This window comes from Lissotriton vulgaris, chromosome 1_1 (assembly GCF_964263255.1).
Source record: "Lissotriton vulgaris chromosome 1_1, aLisVul1.2, whole genome shotgun sequence".
NCBI classification, from domain to species: domain Eukaryota; kingdom Metazoa; phylum Chordata; class Amphibia; order Caudata; family Salamandridae; genus Lissotriton; species Lissotriton vulgaris.
In genome coordinates, this window is record NC_141685.1 from 389,252,658 (window position 1) to 389,275,842 (window position 23,185).

The following is a 23,185-nucleotide window of genomic DNA, read 5'->3' on the forward strand; positions in this document are numbered from 1 at the left end:
CTGCTTCTAGTGCTCCCATGTAGAGGTTGGCAAAGGAAGGGGAGACTCTAGACCCCATGGCTACTCCCTTGGTTTGCCTATACCACTGTTTGTCATAGAGAAAAAAGTTGTTCATTAGTATGATGTTCATCATGGACGTAAGCATTTTGGTGTGTTCCCATAGAGTGATGGGTCTGTTCTTCAGAAATTTATTCACTGCTGTTAGTCCCATGCTGGGATTGATAGAGGTGTAGAGAGAGACTACATCAAGGGTGGCCATAATTAGATTAGGTTGCCACTCCATGTCTGTGAGGATGCCTAGGATGTGTTTGGTATCCTTTATGAATGATGGTAAGTTGCTGACCATTGGGTTTAGGAACACATCCGCATATTGTGATAATTTCTCAGTAGGACCTTTTAGGAAGAGTGATAAGTAGGTCTTATTACTTTCATGTACAGGAATTCGTCTTCATGGATTAGTCCTTGCATGTTCTATTCACAGAGGTGTTTATTGATAAGATTTGTAAGAGGACCTATAGGGTTGTAGTCTAGTCTCGATTAACAGCTGGTATCAGATAGTTGGGTGAGAATTTCGTTGTGTTAATCAACTTTGTTCATGACCACTACATTGCCCCCTTTGTCAGCTTCTCTAATGATGAGATCATGGTTGTTGCTGTGAGATTTTAGCGCAAGTCTTTCGTCTCTAGACAGGTTGTCAATATGTCTAGATTTTTTTTGTACTCCGTTTCTTCTCATGTTTCTCAATGTCATTGAGGACTAGATTGTAGAATACGTCCACTGGGCTACCTCCTGGTAAGGTGGGAGTCCATTTTGATTTCTTTTTGAGGCCACTCCTGATTGTCTGATTAGTTTCTAGCTCCAGATCGTTCAGGAGATTTTCAAACGAGTTTGGCGGATCATCAAAGTCTGTCAAGGAGAGTAGTAGATGAGTGGCTTGCACTTCATTGATGCTGAGGGCGTTTGGGAGGTCATTTTGAGGTGTTCTGGAGATACTATCTGACATGTCTTGATGACCAAAAAAATGTTTTTTTTAGTTTGAGTCCTCGTATAAATTTGAAGAGATCTATTTTAACCCTGCAGTGGTCCCCTTGTTCATGGGGGTTAAAACTGAGACCTTTGCTCAAAAGTGAAATCATGTTGGTGTCTAAATGTTCAGAGGAGAGGTTAACAACTTGTACTTCTATGTTGTTCTCCTTGTCTACTTCTTGTTCACTGAGCATAGCTCCTCCCTGTAGTTGTCTTTTGCCTGCTCTGTTACCTCTCCAGGTCTTCTGTCCGTGGTATTTGGTCGCGAGCGATTCTCTCGTCTGATAGTCTGTATTTCTCGTAAAAAATTGTTGTTGGAGGATCCTGATGGGGTAGTGCTGGGTCCTGCGACATTTGTGGATGTAGTCTGGTTCTCATTTTCGCTATCACTGTTGGGGATACTGTTAAGTGGAACTGGAGGAGATCGATGAGACTTCTGCTATAGGGCTTTGATTGGAGCGTGGTGTTTTTTTGATGAGTTGATCATACTTTTTAGCAAACTTGAAAACTCGACCTTCACAGTAATCTGCCTCGTCCCTCTTTAGTTGTCTTGCTTTGCGATCTTTTATTTCATTTTGATGTTTTAGTAGAATGTCATTCATTATTTTATAATTTTTCTTAGTTGTGTCTTTGAGGTCTAAGTCGTGGATTTCTTTTTCCAATTCATTGATCTCTACCTGCAACTTATCCATTTTGCGCTCTGCACTCTCAATTAGAATGAGTATTAAGGTGTTAGAATTGTTAGTTATCGTTTCTTACCATTTGTTTAATAAGTCGTCGTCCAGATCTTCAAAGGTGGGAAAAGTCTGTGAGCGTAGTCCTCTTGGTACTCTATGTAGCCTGAGATATTGCTTAAGAGTGGCACTATCCCACCATCTGGAATTTTCCGTTTTTTTGAGTTTTTCTAGTTTTATGAATTTTTCTTTCAGACCTTGTCTACTTTGTTGGTTTCCACTGGTTGGGGTGGTTGTAGGTTGGGCCCCACTGGCCAGATTGTCAAATAATTCTGAGGCAACCTTATCCCTATCCATGTTTAGAACAATTGAGTTTAGATAGTGTCTACCACTGTGGCTGCCTTTCTGAGACAAATGAGTTTACAGTTCAGCGAGGGGTTATTAGTGTTCAGAATTTAGATGGCGCACAACAGGTAGTGGTTGAGTAGTCACGAAAGGGTAGTACTGATTGGTGCTGCTTGTTCAGAGAGAATCCTGAAAACTCTGAAACCAAAGGGTGAAGGAGCTAACCCTTATGAAAAGTAAAACGACCAGTCAAGCGCACACAACAATTGTAAAGGTATGAGTAGTCCAGGTAAGGTGTTTAAGGATAAGATCACACACGAATGTTCTTTCTATCTTGTTTTAATGGGTATGTGAATAGTTCTCCTATCAAAGGAGACCCACAAAGAAAGAAAAACAGCCGACACGTGTTTTGTCAGATAGGGTGTTAACCCAATGACTCTTCAGGGCTGGAGGTGATATAAAAGAAAGGGGTTTGGGAATGATATCAATGGCAATGCGAAAGAACACATTACAAACTGAAAATCATCAAGGAAAGGGATACCTAGTGAGTGTGGAAACCAATAGAAGATAGTGGGGAGGGACACAGGAAGTGACTGGCAACTCTATAGAAAAACACCTAAAATGAGAAAAAACAATATTGTGACCACATAGTGATGGGTGTCTTAGCATGTGAAATAACATTAATCAGCGTATTGAGAACAGAAAAAGTTAAGGAAAAGGTAGGCACCGGGGGAAGAAACACAGAGGACCTAAGTGAATTGCCTAAATGATGACAACGGTCCTGGTTGAGTTCCTGTAAAAGAAGGGAGAAAGAGAAAACAGAATACGAAGGGGTAAACTGCAAGTGCGTGCGGTGATGTGGGAACCAGTGACACAATATTATGACTGAGAATCGTAACACTGCATTATAAAATCCTCCAAATATAATTGTCGCGATGCGAAGTTGATGGAGTGACCTGCTGCTACCTTGGGAAAAGAAAAAGCAGTGTATACGCTCTGGACGAATACACAACAAACATACTGATATAAGTACATATGCATAATAATTGTAGAGATTGGAACTGTATCCACGATTATTTCACCTAGTTGAGGGGAAAGAAAGAAATGTCAATTTTTCCTGCAACAACGCTAATCGGTGGGCAGATTTCTAAGCGCGTGGTAAACCTAACAGTTAAATGAGAAAGCATACTGCAATAACCCAGTTTTACCTTTTTCTACCGGTCCTGTACACGGCAGGCGCTTTCACTTTATTTGTTCCATGAAAACAACTTTGCTATCTCTAGGGACTCGAGGCAAGGTTGCCCCTTGTCCCCAATTTTGTTTGCTTTAGCAATTGAGCCCTTAGCTGCAAAGATAAGTCAACATCATAAAGAGAGAGCATTAGTATACCCATCTAAACAGTTGCTCATATCACAATATGCAGACGATATTACATTAAAAAAAAACAAGAAAATCTTAATCCGGTCTTGCGGGAAATTTTCCCCCTGACGGACAAGACTATCCCACACTATCTTGACTACTCCCTGGTCTGGAAGGCAGACTAAATTAAATATCTGGGAATACACTTAACTAGGGACAAAGAAGTAATTATGCGTGCAAATTATGGGACTGCAATAGATAGTGACGGACAACATTACCCAGTGGGTGAAATTACCTCTCTCGATGGTGGGGAGAGTCTCCCTTATTAAGATGGTCCTCCTATCGAAATTCATATATCTATTTAACAATATTCCTTATCATTCTGGGAGGTTTTTCTTTAAATCGCTCAAAACACAACTAACACAACTTATATGGGGAGGGAAACAAGTGCGACAAAGCCTTGCAACACTGATGTTGCCATATCACCAAGGAGGATTTGAAGTCCCCAATTTCGAGTTTTGAACGTTTTGAAGCCTACTGGTTTCACCCGCCCCAGTTTATGCCACACTTGGCGGTTGAGGATAGTTATATGGCCCTATTGCACTTTCTGGTTACCCGTTCACGGCAGTAAAAGACCGGGATTGTGACCCATCCACGGTGGTCTGTACCAACACCGCTTGGCAAAGGATTGCTACCAGATTGCAAGTCCCATTGATGTACTCCCCCAGACTGCACTTAGTGTGTCATCCTTTGCTGCAGGTCACATATGGAGTGATATGTAGGAGATTGCTCGATAGTCTACAATACACCACTTGACGGGATCTCTATGTCGGGGACAGGTTCACTCCAGGGAGTAGTTCTTTGGAGCACACACTCCTACCACTATGGATCTGTTCATATACATACGACTCCGGCAAAGCGTAAAGGCTGCCACTCCGTCATTCCCCTTGGAACCAATTACTCTACCACCTCTACACGCACTATTGCAGCCCAGACCTCCCAAACACATCACGTCCCTGCTGTACAAATACATACTTAACCCGCCACCTTCCTACGTCCCGCTTGCCTGGATGGAGTGGGATAGAGGGACCTGGAGGTGCCCCTGGTGGACGAGCAATGGGAATTTAGTTGCATGCAGACAGAAACAGTTGCAGCTAGTAGCCGGCTACGACTCATCCACTATAAATTCCTACCACAGCTATATTATACTCATTTCAAACTTCATAAATTCCGCCTGCAGGAAGATGACAGATGTGCAAGATGTGGAGGTGAGGGGGCGAAATTTCTTCATTTGGCATGGCAAGATCCACAAGTGCTGGAATACTTTTCAAAGGTGTTTGAAGGTATGTCGCACATGATAGGGGCGCAGGCGTGGCCAACCTCATTGGTGGCCCTCCTGTGTAGCACCCAAGATGTAGTTACAGTTCACAAAAAGTACCTTGCGATGGGCCTTCTACTTGCGAAGCTGAGTCGCCTGTAGGTGGGGGAAGGGGCCGTGCCCCAAAGTTTGAAGACTGGATACAAGACTTGACCAACTGGCAGGGGCATTTGAATTGCTCTGCTGAGCTTTTACCCCTGAAATCGCGGCCGAAGGACATATGAGGTCCTCTGACCGCATACCTCTTAGCACAAGGGGTGGACATTGACACGGAGGAGGAGGTGGGTGGGGCCCAGACGGTGGAAGGGATGGTTGAGCAACCTCTATCCTCCCAGAATGATGTCGAAGCTCCGGAGCCCTGATGGTTGACAGACGTGGAGTGGTGAAAGAACTGGGTTGGATGGGTAAAGGGCCTATTTTTGCATAGGAACGCTATGCTAACCCTATCACTCAAGAACTGTAAGTACGGGCTAACCTACAAGTGAAATCATAACCCTTGGTCTTCAGAGTTGCGTGCTACCATGCCCTACACGTCTTCATATTCCTGGAAGTCTGTATTGCTGAAACTATGTATGTTTAAAGGGCTGGGTGGGGGGGGTGTATTGTTCGGATTCTTTGTGAATTATACACTAGAGGTTTAGTTTTTGAGTCACATCTAGTTCATGTTGCTTGATAATTCGCTGACTCAAAAAAGCTTCACCATGCATGGCCTCCTTCCTTATTTAGTCTCAAAGTGGCATTGCCAGGCCGGAAGCCACCCGCTCTGTGAAGAACACTGAGAGCACCTTCCCGGGAACCGCTTCAAGCGCAGATGTCACACATTGTGCGATAGGAAGGCTCAGCTGGACCTGTCCTTCACCAGAGCAAGCCATGCTTCCCCTGGTGCCCCTCTCTGGCTTTGGTAGCTAGCTATGGCCCACCTCCAGGCCAATTGAGAAACTCTTCTCAAGGTTCTGCAGGTCTCACAAACTGCCCACAAGGCTTTGGGATCCAGATTAGTTTATTGTGATCAGAATTATGTTGAATTTATGGGGGATTCTGCAAATGTTCACCAGTCTTGCCTGACTGGCTCCACCCTATCTCTCATATTACCCCAATTATAAACCTAACCTTTGCCCTTGCCTTAAAACTTCCCTGGGGTAGGGTAAAGTGGGCAGTTGTCCTGGGCCCACCTTCCATTGGGCCCCCTGACAAAGTGAAGTTTCTCTATTTCACCTCTTCCTTTTGCAATATTTCAACTCCTCTCTTCCTGTCTCTACCTCAGACTACTGATTTTGGGGGGTCATGGAAAGATATATTTCAGCATTTTTTGTGTGACTCAATTTCTGCATGTTTTTTGTCATGCAGGCTTAAATTGGCAGAAAATGGGTAATAGAAATCAAAGCTTTTCTGAACAAGGGCTAACAAAATATTTCTTTCCAGAGGCCTAAAAAATCCTTAAGGTGAGACTGCCCTACCTTGCCTTGCCTTACCCTACCCTACCCTACCCTACCCTAACCTAACCTTACCTCTGGAATATTTAAAAGGATCTTTTAAATCGAATCTCAGCTGTCATGTCACATATTTTGCCTTTTGCTGGATTCTGTATGCATTTATGCTGGATTTAGAACACTGTTCTTTACCACTACTAACCAGAAGCAAAGTTTCTGTGCTCCCCCTTTTAATCATGGTCTAATTGGCCTTTGGCCCTAATTGACATAATTAATTCACCTATAAGTCCCTAGTATATGGTACAGTACAGTACCCAGCACCTGTGAGTTGTCGTTAGTGGACTGCAGCACCTATTGTGCCATCCACTATAGTGGCAGTGCAAGCATGGCTTTAGGCCTACTATTTTAGCCTGACTGGAGCATTGTATAAACTGAAACTTGACCTCACAGAATAAGCCCTTTTTTGACAGGCCAAACCCTTCCTTTCAGATAATAATGTCACACCAATGTAGGCCTTGCAACCCACAAGTTAGGGTGAATGGTATTTGAAACTAGGACATGTGGAAATGTAATAGTAATAAGTCTTTACAGTGACTAGTACCTAGAAACTATTTTCACTGTGGCAGACTTAACTGTCCCATGTAGAAAACTGCATCACAGATTAAAATACTAATACTTTATCTCTGGAATGGGACCAGCTAAAAAAATATTTAGACAACTATTTTATTAAAAATCCAATGCAAAGTTGAATTTTTAATAAATATTACAGAAAAGTAACTTTTACAAAGTTGCCTTTCCGCTTCCTGAAGTTCTGAAGGCTAATTTGCATTGACTCTCCAGCTTCTCCCAGTCAGTGAATAGATGTGAAATGTCTCCCCACGAGCAAACAATAGGCTGACTTGAATGGGCAGAGATTGCTCCTCAGAACTCTAGGGAATACGCTTGACAGGCCTGCTGGGTTCACATATAACACTTGGGGCAGAGAAAAGGAAGCTAAGACAATTATCGTGGTTTAACTGTGTGGTTGCTGAATGATTATGCTTTTGTCTTAGTAGACTTCTGTCTCTGGGTGTTTTGTGGGTACAGTGGCTGCCTTAACCTCTTGGCTGCTAGGCGTTTTCCCCCTCCTGTGCTGCAAATTGCCATTTTGCTGTTTCCATGACGAGCTCAGCTCGTCATCAGCACACGACACCCGTGGGTGATGACGAGCTGAGCTCGTCATCAGCATCGAAAGGGTTAAACTAGATTTTAGTGTTTGATGTGGGAGGACATCTAGGATTACCAAGGTATATTCCTGACACAACTACACCCCTCAGTTCCCACGTTTAGGGTGGCCAAAGACTTTCACCGTCTTGAAAATGCTCACTGTCAGTAGGGTTGCCCCAGGACATTTTACTCTATTGATTATGGTGTGCCCACGAGTCATTCCCACAAAATAGCTAGTGCCAGGCATAAATGTGGCACCTCCAAGAATCCATTTTAGAACGTTCCCTGGACCTGCCGAAGATTAGAAGAAGACTGAACATGCTGTCTGTGACTTGAGAGGATCCCTGAACAATTGCACCTGCTTCCTCTTGTACGTATGCCAAAGAAGTGGACTCCAAGGGTCAGTTAGCTCCTGTGTGTCTTCAGGCAAACAACAAGCTGCAAGGGGCCTTTTTCTGGAAGTACCCAGCTGACCAGTGGCAACTGGACCTGGACTGCGTCCATCCTTTCGGACTCTGCCTGACACCCCCTGAGTCTCTCAGTACTTTCCTTGAGGTCCTTGGAGATTTAAAAGTGTGCTCAAGTGGTGAATAGGGTAGTGAAGGACTAAGTCAGAAGGTGAAATCTGTTACCAGGACGAACATGCTTAGTTCATCCCTCCTATGCTCCATTGCGGTCCGTCTCAAATTGCGCCTTTGGTCCCGGTCTGCAAAGACCATTGACCATCATTGACGACGTGGGCTTTCTGATGCTATTGCAACTGTAAAAAAATTACATTCTTATCTCCGGTTTCCCTTACTGAGTTTTTGTTTTTTTAGGTCTCGTGACCTACAATGCGCGCAAGCGCATTGAGGGAACGAGAATTCAAGTGGCCAAAATCCTCAAACCACGGGCTTTCAGCCGCGGTTTTCTTTAAGTTCACGTGAATCATGTGATTAAACATGCACGCGCATCGGCAGCATTTCTCCTGCAGGCTCGCAAAAGGCTCTCCTCCCTCCCCACATCAAAGGCATCCATCACCCTCCCACAGGCTTCCCCAGCGCTGCCCCGCCCCCTGCTTCACAGCCAGGCCATCTGTTCCCTGCCAGACCTCACACCTCCGTCACAGCATGCCTGTGTACTTCAAAGGCTTATCACTTCACACGGCCGGCCGCAGGCCGTGCAACCAGAGCACTTCAGTTGATGCGCAGCCCCCCTCCCAGCACTGCCTTGTTACTCTTGGCAGCCGTGAGTCCCTAAACACTTTTTATATTTAATTAGCAGCAGCAGCATTTCTCCTGCGCCAGGCCACATCAAAGGCTCTGTGCCACTTTCACCCACACAGCAACACTTACAGACACGCAACGCCACTCACACCCACGCAAGCCCACTATCATCCACGCAACACCACACTCACCCACGCAACGCCACTCACCCAAGCAATACCACTCACACACGCAACGCAACTCATCCACGCAACCCCACTCATCCACGCAACCCCACTCACCCACGCAACCCCACTCACCCACGCAACGCCACTCACCCACGCAACGCCACTCACCCACGCAACGCCACTCACCCACGCAACGCCACTCACACACGCAACGCCACTCACACACGCAACGCCACTCACACACGCAACGCCACTCACACACGCAACGCCACTCACCCATGCAACGCCACTCACCCATGCAACGCCACTCACCCACGCAACACCACTCACACATGCAACGCCACTCACCCACGCAACGCCACTCACACCCACGCAACGCCACTCACCCACGCAACGCCACTCACCCACGCAACGCCACTCACCCACGCAACGCCACTCACCCACGCAACGCCACTCACCCACGCAACGCCACTCACACACGCAACGCCACTCACACATGCAACGCCACTCACCCACACGCAGTGCCACTTTCACCCACACTGTGCAGTGCACAATAGGTCTCGCAGTAGGAAAGTTGGAGCTATTGGTTTTGTAAATGACAAAGCCCTTTATGTTTTTAAAATGAAAACAAAAATAAAAGGCATTGTTATTTGCAATTGTAATAGCTCCAACTTTCCTACTGCGAGACCTACTGGCAGCGCCAGTGCTTGTTATTGTTATTTGTTTATTATTTTTCTAATTCGGTTTGGGCTTTCTGTTGGTTTGCATTTTGCCAAGATAGTTCTTTCAAACAAATTGTTCAATTCTTGGCCTTTCCTAAGCTTTTAATACCTCCTCCTAGTCATTTCCTTTGACTGATTTGTTCTAATTTAATTTAGGCACACAGGGATGTACTGCCAGGGCTAGAGCCAAATCAGGGAAGAAGAGGAATTGGGCTTGGGCCTTGTGCATTTTCAGCTCTCACCCCCACATTTAAGTATCTGTCCTTGACAAGATTCATGCTTTTCCCAGTTGTGTCCAGTATAAGAGCTTGGATTACTGATATTTCTGCCATAGGTAATCTTTTCTTATTCCAGATCATTTGACGTTTTCATCTTCAAATCCTATTTTCCAGGTTTGAAGCTGCCAAACTTGTTATGCAGTGGTTGTGTAATCATGAAGATCAAACTATGCAAAGAATGGCGGTAGCAATCATTTCCATCCTGGCAGCAAAGGTACATTCTGATGTGTATCATTCCTAAGTTGTATTAAATTTGTTGAATGTTCCAATTCTTATTTTACATTTTTTTTGCTTTCAGCTGTTAACTGAGCAAACTGCTCAACTTGGTGCTGAACTTTTCATTGTAAAGGTGAGTACATTATCTATGCACGGTGTTCTTTCAAACTCATGCTGCATTTTTTAATCTCACTTTTAGAATAATTTTGAATTAGAAGCCTAATAAAACAGCTGGGACCATTCAGTCTGACATCTTTAGTGCCTTTCTTGACACCAAGCTATAAATGGGATGCAATTCATGTTTAAACTTTCCTCTTCAGCACTGTTTCCCTAGTGTATGCCCTACTCTGATTTCCAGAACAACATACTGTTTTTTTCTTTACCACCGAAGAATTCTAATAATAGTTTGTACATGCAATAAGTAGGATAATATATACCCTTGTGCCTGTATATTATGAGGCTATAGCAAGTCGCCAAACAGATGTATGACCATATTGAAACATAGGGCAATAGGGAAAGTGCTAGTCCTAAGATGCTTGTTTCCAGACCACGGAGGACCTGGCCTGGCAGTTCAGGCTGGACTCTTCCCATTGGGTGCAGGGTCAAGACTGATGTGCATATGGCTGGGTCCAAACTGGAATGGCATGGTGAGCAAAAAAACGATGGATTTAGGCCCAGATCTCTGTACTGGAGTGAATGTATGACATTGTTCTGCATTCTGTCCATCAGCTGTTGTTTTTGCCTCTCTCAGGTGAGGCAAAGGGGTGGCCAAGCAACAGTAGTCTGAACCTCATAGACTATTAATCATTATCAGAAGACTTTTGGAAGTGTCTGGAGACTTGATAGCTGCATCAATCAAAGCCCATCGGCATCTGCATGCACTTCTTTGAATCCGGAATGTATTCACAAATGGTGTTCAATCCTGGTTCCTTGCTCAAAATGGCATACTGAGAGCACTTGGTATCATAGTTTTTGCCCCAGCCCCATGCTAGTCCAGCATGTTCACAAAGGACTAGACCTGTAGTTTGACACAAAAGAGGTCCTGGACTGGTGCAAAAAACGTAGCCTCATTGGCTAGACAATTGATTACTGTCCCTGTCATGGGTTTAGTATGTAGCAGGGTGGTGGCTGCTTGTGCTTTGTTTCGTGAATCTGTAGTTGTCACCAGACCTTTCTATCTGTCATGGGAGTGGAGGCCTACTGGCCCACTTGGGTAAAGTTCAGCTGCTACATGCTAATCCCATCCTGGCACTAACTTCCCCTTGCTTGATTATGTGTATATCTGTGTGAGACCTGCTTTGTGCATACATCATATATGAGTGAACCAGAGTAATGGAGGCCTCCTAATTCCGTTTTGGTCCATTTTGTTAAATAGCACAAGATGGAGGTGAGCTTCTTTTTACCAGGCAGCAAAAATGTGTTGCTGACGTTCCTGAAGCTGGTGGGAGGTAGACTTCCGTTTAGAAATTCAATTAGGTCTTTTTGCTGCAGGAGCGGTTATTGGGTTTTCCTGAGCCCTGCCGTTTGAAAAATGTTGAGGGTGAAAGGTGGTAATGTTGTTCAGAGTCCTTTAGGAGACGCCATAATGTTTGTATCTCTTCCTGATCACTGATAAGTGAGGCTGTTGCAGAATGCTCTCATCTCTTCTGCCTCATGTGTGGGTGCTCCCACATGGCGAGGACATGCCACGAGTAGCATCAATCTACACAAAAGCTTAGTGTGGAAGACCGCTTCGAACGCACTCATGAAAGGAGAACCGACCCAAACCGGTTCTGAAAATGCAGACCGAGAATATGCATCCTCTACTAAGCCTGAGGGCTATTGGGCAACAAGAGCTGGTGTCTGCCTGATAGTCGACCTTCCAGCGGTGAGGAGACATCACTTGGAGTCCAGCCAGGATGGAAGACCTGTCTCCCTGTTCTGAAAAGCATGTAAGCTGACCTGCCTGTGAAGAAGGATGAAGTGAGCCAACGCTGCATGAGGTGTTGACTGCCAGGGCAAGCAAAAAGCAGGTGTCCTCTGAGCTGTATGTCCGTCCTCACGGAGAGGGTGACAGACATGCTTCTGATTTGGAACATCGTAATTTCTTGCCTGCAATGGCCTGTGCTGCATCACCGTACTGAAGTGTGCCCAAAGCAGACTGCACTTCTGTGTTTCTGAAGAGGCAGGACCATGGCACTGCTGAAGTGTGCCCAAGCGGACTGCACCACTCTGATTGTGGACATCAAAGCCACAGTGTCCTCTTAGAGAGTGGAGCCAAAGCCACCTTGCCACCATTGAAGCTCCAACGTCAGCTCAGAGATCACTGACACCGCCCTACTAACCATCCCGGAAGAGGGCCAGTGACCATCAAGGACTGGGTATTATGCCATATGCTGATAAGAGACAGTTCCAGGGTAGAAGCCCTGCAGCTGCTGTGTCCAAGACGAGCTGGGATGCTGCAAGCTCATGGTTCTCCTGGAGGAGAGAGCAGACTTGTGCTGCAGGCCCAGCTGCAACCAGCAGAGGGCTAAGGCTTGCATTAGTAAGATTGACATTGGCACTACTAACTGTAAAACGAAGTGCGCACACCCTAAACACTGGAGGGGTAGCATGGCGCCTGTGCCTGAAATCTTCACACACCCTTTACATAGAATTAAGTGGTTGAGAAGAGGGACCTTAACATTCTGTGTACAATGGCCCCAGGTTAGTGCATGTATATTGTAGTATCTCTTTTTTTTGTGTTTAAAGTACTTTCTCTTCTGAAAAGATAAGTACTGGATTAGACAATAAGTTACTGTGCTACTTGATGATTGTTGAGTTTGGAGCGTGATGCACCCCTAAACTTCCTCCTTTAGAATTCTGTAGCCGCGTGTCATCGCTACCACTGAGAGTCTAAGGCTCATGGGTTTGTACTTGGCTCAGAGTCATATTATGAGAGACCCTGGGTTATCAAAGGCAAATTACACCGTCCACAGGGATGTGGCCCAGTGACCTCGTGAATGAAGTCAGACAGGCAGCATCTAGGATGGACAGACATTACTGCCTGCTTTGTGTTAGCCTTTGTGATTGACATGGCTTTCTTACAACTAGTGAGGTGAGTGAAGAGCCAGCCGAGGTGAACTCACCAAGGAGCACAAAGTGATGGCGCTGCAGTGCTATCCCTTACTTGTAAAATATACAACTGAGTAGTAACGGTATATTCACATTAGAGATGTCAGAATGTTATAAGAAAATAATGAACAGTAGTTTTTAGAGAAAACTGTATCTGAAAGACTGTGGTTATAGATTCCTTACTTTAGAAATACCCCCATGCGTCAGACTGGATCCGGAGATTTCTCTTTAACAGTACCCGTGGACGTCGGTAGGTGGCGTCAGTCGACTCCACATCCGTCGTTGGCGTTGTGGTCACTGGAATGATGTTGCGGTGTCTACTTAGACACCGCCCCTGCGCACTGACGTCAGTTCTTTCATTTTCCGTGCCAGCCTTGCGCAGATCTGGAGAGAGCTACGCCTTTTTGACTAACTTTTTCTCTACTTTTTTGAATTCTTTTGAGTCTTACCGATTCCTGGTGTATGAGGGATGTCCCATCTACGGACTGGGTTCAAGCCATGAAGCTGCCTGATGTTGTTTACTGACCCCCCACCTCATGTGCCTCTGGTGCCTGGAGCGCAACCACGACCCGAAGTCGTTCTCCGACTGTCGGGCACGAATCCAAATTCTTTGCAGGAGCGTTCCCGAAAGTTGTTGGAGGCCCGGCAGTTGGCTCCGTGCCGCTCGAGGTCCTGGTAGAGAGGAAGGTCTCTGGACCGGTCGCGGAGCCACCACCATTATTCGACATCCAAGGTTAAGTCGAAGCACAAGAAGAAGGCGAAAAAGCAGAGTCACTCTTCGCCTTCTCCCTGTCGGTCGGCTGACGTGACCCCGAGCGGCGTCGTTCTCCAGCTCCTTCTTCGGAGCCTGCTCCAGGGACTGCTCTGAGCTCTCCCCCTCCTCCTCCCCCCTTATCCCGATGCAGGAGCATCCCCTGCCCAGCTCTGAGCTTTCTACGAAGCGCTTCATGGTATCTTTGGGCAGCCCAACTTTACCGGTGCACCTTCAGGCCCCGTGGACTTGGCTGGGGGCGCTGGGACTTAATGCTGGTGGCTATGGCACAGGGGGGGGGGACCCCCGAGGATCCAGACCTGGACCTGGATCGACACCGGTGGACCTAATGGTACCTTCCCCACGCCGTTCTCAACGACGACGCCCCTGGCATGAGTTATGGATTCTAGGGCTACGGCCAGATCCTTGGGCCTATATCTACAGTCTCTTTGAGATGAACAAGTTAGTTCGCTTCAGTAACAAAGTATCTTTCAGAGACATATGTTAGAGATGGATTCCTTACCGCCGCACCCATCCTCCCCGTTCTACAAACTTACTTCTAGGGATATGGACTCCCTTCCAGGGCCCAAGTTATTTGCACCAGTGGTTAGTATCTTGCATGGCTCTGCTCTTCTGCCGTGGAAAGTCGTGCCAGAACTGACAGCGTGCAGGGGAGGTGTCTAAGTAGACACTGCAATGTCATTCCGGCGACTACGACTCCAACATCGGATGCAGAGTCGACCCACACCGCCTACTGATGCACTGGAGTACTGCTAAAGAAAAATCTATGGATCCAGTCTGACGCGGGGGTAATTCTAAGGGAATCTATAACTAACCCATGTCTCTTACAGATACATCGTTACCGAAGGTAAGTAACTTGTACATCAGGTTCCTTATTAGAATATTAATGCAGAGGGTTACTGAGGGTGAACAAAATCCCCAAATCTATAGTTTTTAGTACATCTGATTAATGCATTCACAAACTGGTCTAAATTTATAATTTACTGCGTAGTCACAATATCCAATCTACTTTTGAATTTGAATAGGCTTTATAGAGCACTACTGTCACTCCGAAAGGAGCATCCTGGCGCTATGCGGTAGAAGAGGTGGACAAGAACGGCCCCTATATGAGCGATGAGCAAAGTTCATCTGAGGATCCAAAGATCCTCAGGCCTTTATGAACTATGTTTCTGTTTTGATCAGCCTTAAGTGCATGGGCATAAGATTCCAGGCTTTGGTTCCTAATGCATCTATAGTTTTTCCTCCTTTGGTTTTACACCGAAAGCAGGGGGGCTTAAGAAAGTTTGCAGATGAGGATCTATGTGTCCTGGCAGTGGTGTAAGGGGTGAATCTGGCCAAAAGATATGTAGGGTCTAGATTCCTGGATGCTCTGAAAGTGATTAAAACCCTTAGATAGGATTCTCTTATGAAAGGGTAGCCAATGAAGGATTTTTAAGGCGGCTGAGGCGGAAGACCTACATGGTAGTTTTAGCACTAGACAAGCAGCTGCATGCTGTACCACATGTAATCTCTTGAGTACTTGTTTATTTGCTACTGCGAGTAGGCTGTCGCAGTAGTCTAGTCGTGACAGGATATGTGCCACCACAACAGTCATCCGCGCAGGAAGTGGAATAAAATCAAATAATTTTGTATGCGTTTTAATTATGTTGAAGCGTGTCCCTGCCACCGTCAGGGCAGGTGGTCAGAAGGAGAGTGAAGTACGAATGTTTGCCACTTCAACGTATTTGGGGGTGCTGGTGCGTCTTCCAGCCACCATACACTCGTCTCGAAGGGATTGTCCTTTCCTATCCGGAAGATCTCCATTTTATCTGTAGTACACTTATGGTGATTAAGCTTCATCCACTGGATGACCTCTGTTAGGCATAATTTAAAATTAAGTTCTGCCTTGGTGGAATCTTTGTCCAGGGTTAAGATCAATTGTGCGTCATCAGTGTATGATGCTACTTCGATATCAAAAGAGGAAATCAAGGAGATGAGAGAGGCCATGTATATGTTAAATAACGAGGACAGAGGGAGGAGCCTTTGGGACGCCAGATGTACTGGGACGTTCGGAGGAAAGAAACGTCCTGAAGGCCACTGCACGCCTACGGTTAGTAAGGAAGGATCTAATCCATGCCAGTGCTGTGTTTGAAATGCCACTATTCCTTAACTGTGTGAGGGAGATGTCATGTGAAATGTTGTCAAAGGCAGCTGACAGATCAAGTGAAATTTAAAGTCTTCCTGCCTTTATCTAAAGTAGATTTAAAATTGTCAACTATTTTCAATAGCTTGGATTCAGTTGAGTGCTTAGGGCGGAAACCTGATTGACTGGGATGTAGGATCTAATTGGTTTCGAGGAAGTTGGATAATTCTGTTGCCCAGTCTTTCTGTGATTTTACCCAATATGAGTAGTAATGATATTGGTCGGAGGTTTGAGCGAGTTAAATATTCAGTTTGTTTCAGAGGTTTAACTATGGCCAATTTTCATTTATCTGGGACTGTGCCTGTGGTTAACAGGGAGTTGACTATCTGGATGATCACAGGGTAGACGATGTCTATGATTTGGTGAAAAACCATTGGTGGGCAGGCATCAAGTGGGGAGCCCGAATTGCAGTTAGTTATTGCTTCATGTGTCTGTTCAAGTGAAGATATTCCAAAGGTCTTGAATGAAGGACCAATGTATGCAGGGTCAGGTTCTAAGTCCAGATTCTGCTTAGGGATTATAGTAAATTCCTTTTGTATATTATAGATTTTTCCTTCAAAGAAGCTCCTAATCTGATCGCATAAGGTCTGTGATGGGGGTTTTCTCTACTCAATGTTTTTGCGTCTTTGAAGGACTTTATGATTGAGAAAATGGTTTTCTGATTCTGGTCCACCTCCAAAATTTTGTTTGAGTATTACTCTTTTTTGTTAGCTAATTTAATGTGTATGTGGTATTGTTTTCTGATTAAGTTCTAATCTACTGGGTCATATGCTCTTCACCACTTTCTTTCCAGTTGTTTACACTGGAGCTGTAGTTCTGGAAATGTAGTTGGGCAAGAGTGGGGGTGTACCAGGGGTCTTGGTGGGTTTTGGCTTTACGCTTCTTGTTAAATTGTTCCAGTGGAGCTAATTCATCACTTATTGATTTCATCCACTTATGGAAAAGTTGCATATCTTCCAAAGTGTCTCCAGTTAGGGTGGGTTTGTATGCCTAAGCAAGGGTAGGCAACTTTGGTTTGGTAACCAATTTAGCCCATTTGCCCATAGGCTGTGATCAGGGTATTTGCTTCGGGGGGATAGTTAGCAACTGGCATCATAATACTGAGAGTATGCTTCTGCTTTCATAAAATTGTGATGGTGTAAACTACAAAATGGTGTGCACTGCAACTGTTTCTAAGCTTTAAATGTTTAGAGAGCAATGTTGAATCCTGCATTCCTTGTGAAATTATTAAGTTTCTCTGCTGTTATAAACAAATCTCCAAGTTTAGAGGGAGAGGAATGAAAACTGTAAAAATCATATTTACAGCAAGTAGAATTAGTGACAAAAGTCTTGGAAATGATCAAAAATCTTCCAAAGATGAAGATGGTACTCTGAGTACTCCTCTCACAAAAACATCTTTGGGAGAAATAGAATCTGTCACACTAACTTCATATGAAATATATCTTTTGGCTTCCATGTTCCCAACTCCGTGGCTGCATTCTGCAATCGACATTGACACCTAGGATTTGAAGCCTGTTGGGTTAGTTTCAGTATGTCCTTGACATTTTACAGGTCTACCATTTCCCAAAAGAAAGGGAAAAAGTCAATTTCTACATAAAGAGATCTTGAAAGCTTAAACTCAGAAGCCACTGGCTTTGCTCATTCAAATGCTTCTCTCCAACCCCGCTTCTGCCTGCTGTTAATCTTTCCATACCATGTATAAGTCTATATTTTTCCGATTTTTATTTTTGTATTTGTCTTGAATATTTACTTCTGATTAAATCCCTGCAACTTTTTAATTGTATTTTTATACCCCTTTTTTACACTTTAGATATTTTGTCTCCTATGTTAAAAATATTTTTTTATCTGTGATCTGTTGAATGAAACTTTCTATTTGTCCTTCAAATGTATAACTGCTATGAGATTGGTAAAAGTACCTTTTCAGATTCTGCACGCTTCTTAAACTCTGTATTCCAGACCTTTTCACTAGTGATGAAAGACAAATAGTGTAGTTATTCTGTCTTATTATCTCCAGTAACCCAATTTGATTTTCCAGTCATTGTCCAGAAATGTGTGAGGTACCCCTGGAGGTAATCCAATCTTTCTGGTGAAAGCATTTTATTTCTAATGTTTTGCAAATACCGATTTCATTATTTTTGGGCAAAATCTCCAAACTAGAGAACTAATTGTGACATCCTGTACAAATATTCAGGATAGCAGGCCACTTCCATCTTTTTTCAAACCTCTGCTCACTTGTGTGTTAAGGTTGCCAGATCGCTCCATTACAGTACATTTCCACTAGTTGCCTTTTCTTTGCGAATCCTTTGTATGAATTGGTGAAATTAAATTGGTGAAAGCGAAAACAAAGAAACCTCATTTTCAGAAGTCCCTAATTTGTTAAAGGAAGGCTTTGGACCGAAGACTTGATGTTGTGCCAACACAGTCATGTGGCACATCTCTACCTTGTTGCCTTAGTTATCCAGCCATTATATGGCACAGATTGCTAAACATTAAAAATTCAATATAGTAGGTCTATGGGTTAATAGAAGGCACAGTAAAAGAAACTAGATTATGGTAAGCTAAAGTGGCAGGAGAGATGGTGTTCCATATCAGTATATGTTTTTCTCACCACTCTTTGCGTAGGATACGAGATGAATAGCCCATCAGTTGTGTACACAAACACTTAGGCTTTGTCCCAGCACTTGCTGCGGTTGATAGATGGATGGATAGACCCTCTTAGTAGATACAAAATATGTACTTATGCATTCAAAATAATTATTTCCAGTCCAATAAAAGGCTAGAAATGGCCCATTTCATTAATATTTTTCGTTAAGGATATCCATTGATAGGAAAATAGTCACCACATTCAGTAACTAGAAATTATCACTCCTAAACCTTTTTTCCGAAAGAAACGATAAAGGGAATGCAGGAGAAAACTAATTAGTAGGCTGCACAAGCAAAATCCATCATCTGGCCCTGAGTCTATTGTGTAACCTTGCCCTTCCTTCTGTATCCCATCATGCCCCAGAGATGTTAGTTTTTCTGACTGCTGGCTACAGGATCATTGAGCACCGAGCATGGGCTTTTGAGTTTTTTTTACTTAAAAATAATTTGAAATCTAGTTTAAACTACCTTACTCAACATCCTTTGTTTTTCATGTGTTCTCTGACTGAAATCTTTTGATTTTCCATTCACAATAAGGGAATGCATTATGAAGTGCCCTGCCTGAGACCAGAAAAAGGACCCCTTGATCTCTGTATTACATATCCACCACAGGATCAACACACTCAAGACTGCGGACACTTTTTCAGGAGATTTCCATATGAACACATAAGGGCAAGTGTAAGATCAGACTTCACGGTCTGCAGGTGAGGCTGCAGGAAGCAGATTCAGGACATTCCGAGGGGTGAGAACTTCTACCATCACCCCTGCAGGCTCAAGGAACTTACCTAAGAGCTAGATCTAAGGAGCGCAGAAAAAGGAGATATGACAATGTTTCCGTTTGATATTGAGAACTGGTACTGTGGCGGCATGCTTGCTGACGAGATATGGGACAACTGTGATGTCAAAGAACTCATCATCGAGAAGACACAGTAAGTCAATGTTAAAACCTCCTTCGATATTGTTTCTATCTTCTGGATCCTAAACCCGAGACCCTTTCAATCGATGTTTAAACAAACTGCATCTGAACTAAGGCGATCTTTCAAATCTTCTTCAAAATTGGGGCTTTCATTGGATTTGCTCTGTCACCTCAAACGGAGAAGAGTGCCATGGTCTTCTGATTCAGAGTACTCCAGAGTGTACTCTCTCCACCAGAGATGTCACGCCTATGTTAAGTTTGTTGCCTACTCATTCTCCAAGGAGGTCAGTCTCTTATCGTTTCTCATCATCGCCACCACCTGCTACTCCCCTGTCTTTGCTGTCACCACATCGGCTGAAGTCACCAGTGGTCTCGCAGGTTAACTCCCCTGTTGCCAAAAACAGCACTTGTGGAGAATTAACATGAAAGGAGATCATACAATAAAGCTCCCAGGTCTTGTTTCCCTCCAAAGCACCCTAGATGCCACAGTAAGAGGTCAAGTTTTCATATGACCTTTAGAAAACATGGTCTACCCATAACGGGATATTAAGGGGGAGCGGCACAGCACCTGATCAGGATGCTCTTTTCTTTCACATGCCATTGGTTCTTTTTCTGCTGTTTCTCAACACAAGGCAAACAAGCAGATGGATTCAGTTGGGAGGAAAGTGTGTGGTAAAGGAGCCACATGCATGAAAGCAGCAAGGGCCACAACCGTACTCAGCAACTAAGGCAGATCTCTCTGGATCTATTTCTAAAGATTTATTGAAAAACTGCAGAAAAAGGAAAGGCAACATTTCAAGAGATTCTCCAGGTTGGAATGCTTATGTCCAGCTAGGTTATTACAGCTACAGCAGATTCCTCAGACTTATCTTCTCCTGGATAGTGCCATAGTATTTGTCTTAGGCTCAATTCATGTTTAATGTTTACGGGGTTTAAACAGAAAACTCAACAGAGAATCTTCAACCACTCGTTCACCGGCAATTCGATATTCGAATCACACCCAGATGTCAAGATGTCCCGAATGAAGTCTGACATGAACACCTTAGAGGCCTAAGTAGGTCTTGGGAAGAAAAAGAATGCAGGAAGCGCAGTTAGCCATGTGACCAGAGCGATTCCCTCAATCCCATGAACGGTGGCACCCACAACAACATCAACTGCAACTAAGTCAGCCTTATAAGTATAGAAGACCTTTGAAAGGCAAAGGAGGCCAGCAGACTTTGGCTGCCACAGGAAAACCTACCTCCAAAGCAATAAGGTGTTAATTCCCTTCACTCCATTGATCACTCTAGTGGGGGAACGGGTATTTTAGGAGGAGAGGGGGCATGAGGGAGGAAGTATCTCAAATCTTCTGTAAGATAGGCAGAATATTACGAGATACATGGGCTTGAATATGTTTTGGAATAGATATGAACTCAAGTTCAAATCTTCTCCAACTTTTTATATCGCCAAAAAAATCTTTCCAACATCACCAGGATTTGTTTTGAAAGGAAGTGAACCCCTTACTTCAGAAGCTTGTGTTGGAGGATGTTCCTTTCCCCAAAACAGGTACAGGAATATATCCCTCCTCCTCTCTAGTGCGAAGAAAGGGCTAAAACAAGAATCCAGACCCAAACTGTATTTAAGACAAAAATAAATGGTTAAAAAAAGAAATGTTTTCCGTCTTGGCCACAAATTATAGTAAGGAACAGCAGCAGCATACATTGCATATCATGATGTAAAGAAGTTACTCCTGTGGACTTAAGCACTGAGATATTCATGACCCTTTGGGTACCTTTAGAGCATAAACCCACTCAGGGTTATTCACATTGTTTTTCCTTATGAAGCTAAACAATCATGAAGGACCTGGTGATGCATTGTTCTAATTACAGGCATAGTAGGATCAGAATTCACAAATGATCTCGATCTGTTGCTCGTTGCATATTGTCACAACACTTAAAATCATTTGTTATCAAATTGCTTTCCTTTGATGTGTCATCCACTTACATGACTTGGTTTGACTTTGTTCATGCCTCCTAATTTTACATTCCCTTTTATAACTATTTCATTGAGACCAATATATAGAGGATATTGAATGGGTGAGAGAGTCGAGGGTTAAACTGGGGCATGTGTTGATTCACTAGTTTGTGTGTTTGACCTAGGTATTTAGTCTTCTAACAGTACTGTAAAGCTTAGCAGATTGGTAACAATAATGAGCATATGAGCTGAGTTACTGTTGCTTTTACCTATTCCAAACTATGTCTTTATTGTCCTTTTTATTACTTTCCAGCAACTTCTTCAAATAGTGAAACAGAAGACAAATCAGAATTTAGTTGATACAACATTAAAATTCACTCTCAGTGCACTTTGGAACCTTACAGATGAATCTCCAACTACCTGCAGACACTTTATTGAAAACCAAGGCTTGGAGCTCTTTATGAAAGTTCTAGAGGTACTTTTCCACATTCTGTTTTATTTGCTGCTTCATTTTAGATGGCACTTTTTCACCAAAAAACTAATAACGTGTTTTACTCTTATAGGCTTTTCCATCAGAGTCCTCTATACAACAGAAAATACTCGGCCTCCTGGTAAGGCATGAATACCTATTCGTGTGTATTGAGTGTGCAGCTGTGTTTGTATTTAGTTTGATACATTGGTCTAAAAAATCCTTGAGCTATAATGAAGCATGGGGGTAGGCAGGTTGCAGGGTGGGAGTGAAAAACGAGGGATGTCACCGGCTATGTTCGGCCTGAGGGTGCAGTATCTCTCTTGAGAAAGGGACCCAACACTGCCTTGAAAGTGTGTAATTTATCATTGAGTTTGTATGTGATACGCTCATGATAGTATATGTAGTGGAGTTCAAGCTGCCATTCATGGAGGGACCGCAGGGTGGGGGGTCACCAGTGGTGAAGTGCACAGGAAACATCCTAAACAACAAAGTTAAAACAACGACTTACATTAACAACGAAGTCTTAGCAACGAAGACTCGTAAACAACGAGGATCTGAACCACAAAGTCATGAACAGCGACTTTTCAACGAAGAATCAGAGGCACGTCACTTCTCTCCGAACCTCTACCCCTCATCAACACTTTGATTAGGCAGTGTTGGAGTGTTAAGTCACTCATCTCCGCCCCCCCTCATATTTCTGCAATACAAACCCCGAGACAAGGACCTGTCACCTAATGTTCTTGAGAATTATGGACCCCATTTCACAAAAAATCTGCAACATCTCACCTTGTCAGTACCGAACCCAAGAACACAAAACCCGCATGCCAGACTTCTGTGTAAAGCATTATCAAAAGCTTTACTGATGCCCAAGTAGACCGCATCATACATTTAAAAATAGAATATTCTTTAAAAAAAAATAAAAAAATGCAGACGCAGATCTCGTATGTGCCGTGTTATGTTATGTTATGTTAATTAAACTTTTATAGTGCGCAGCTGCCCCAGCGAAGGGGCGTCCCGGCGCTTTGACCAACAGAGAAGCCAGCTACCAGCGGAAGTAAAGGGCAGCAGAAACAGTAGCAGGGGCAGTAGCAGAAATTAGATCCTGGATGGAAAAAGGTGCGTCTTGAGCACCCTCTTAAACAGAAGAA

General features: G+C 44.0%; 1 protein-coding gene across 1 annotated transcript in view; it reads left to right on the plus strand.

Moving 5' to 3' along the window:
- The window catches only part of ZYG11B (zyg-11 family member B, cell cycle regulator), a 285,114-nt gene that overhangs the window by 195,651 nt on the left and 66,278 nt on the right, over positions 1 to 23,185 (plus strand). The window contains exons 7-10 of the mRNA XM_086952450.1: positions 9,905 to 10,004; positions 10,089 to 10,139; positions 21,879 to 22,040; positions 22,129 to 22,176. Of these exons, the coding sequence (XP_086808576.1) occupies positions 9,905 to 10,004; positions 10,089 to 10,139; positions 21,879 to 22,040; positions 22,129 to 22,176 (361 nt within the window). The remainder of the gene's footprint in view (positions 1 to 9,904; positions 10,005 to 10,088; positions 10,140 to 21,878; positions 22,041 to 22,128; positions 22,177 to 23,185) is intronic.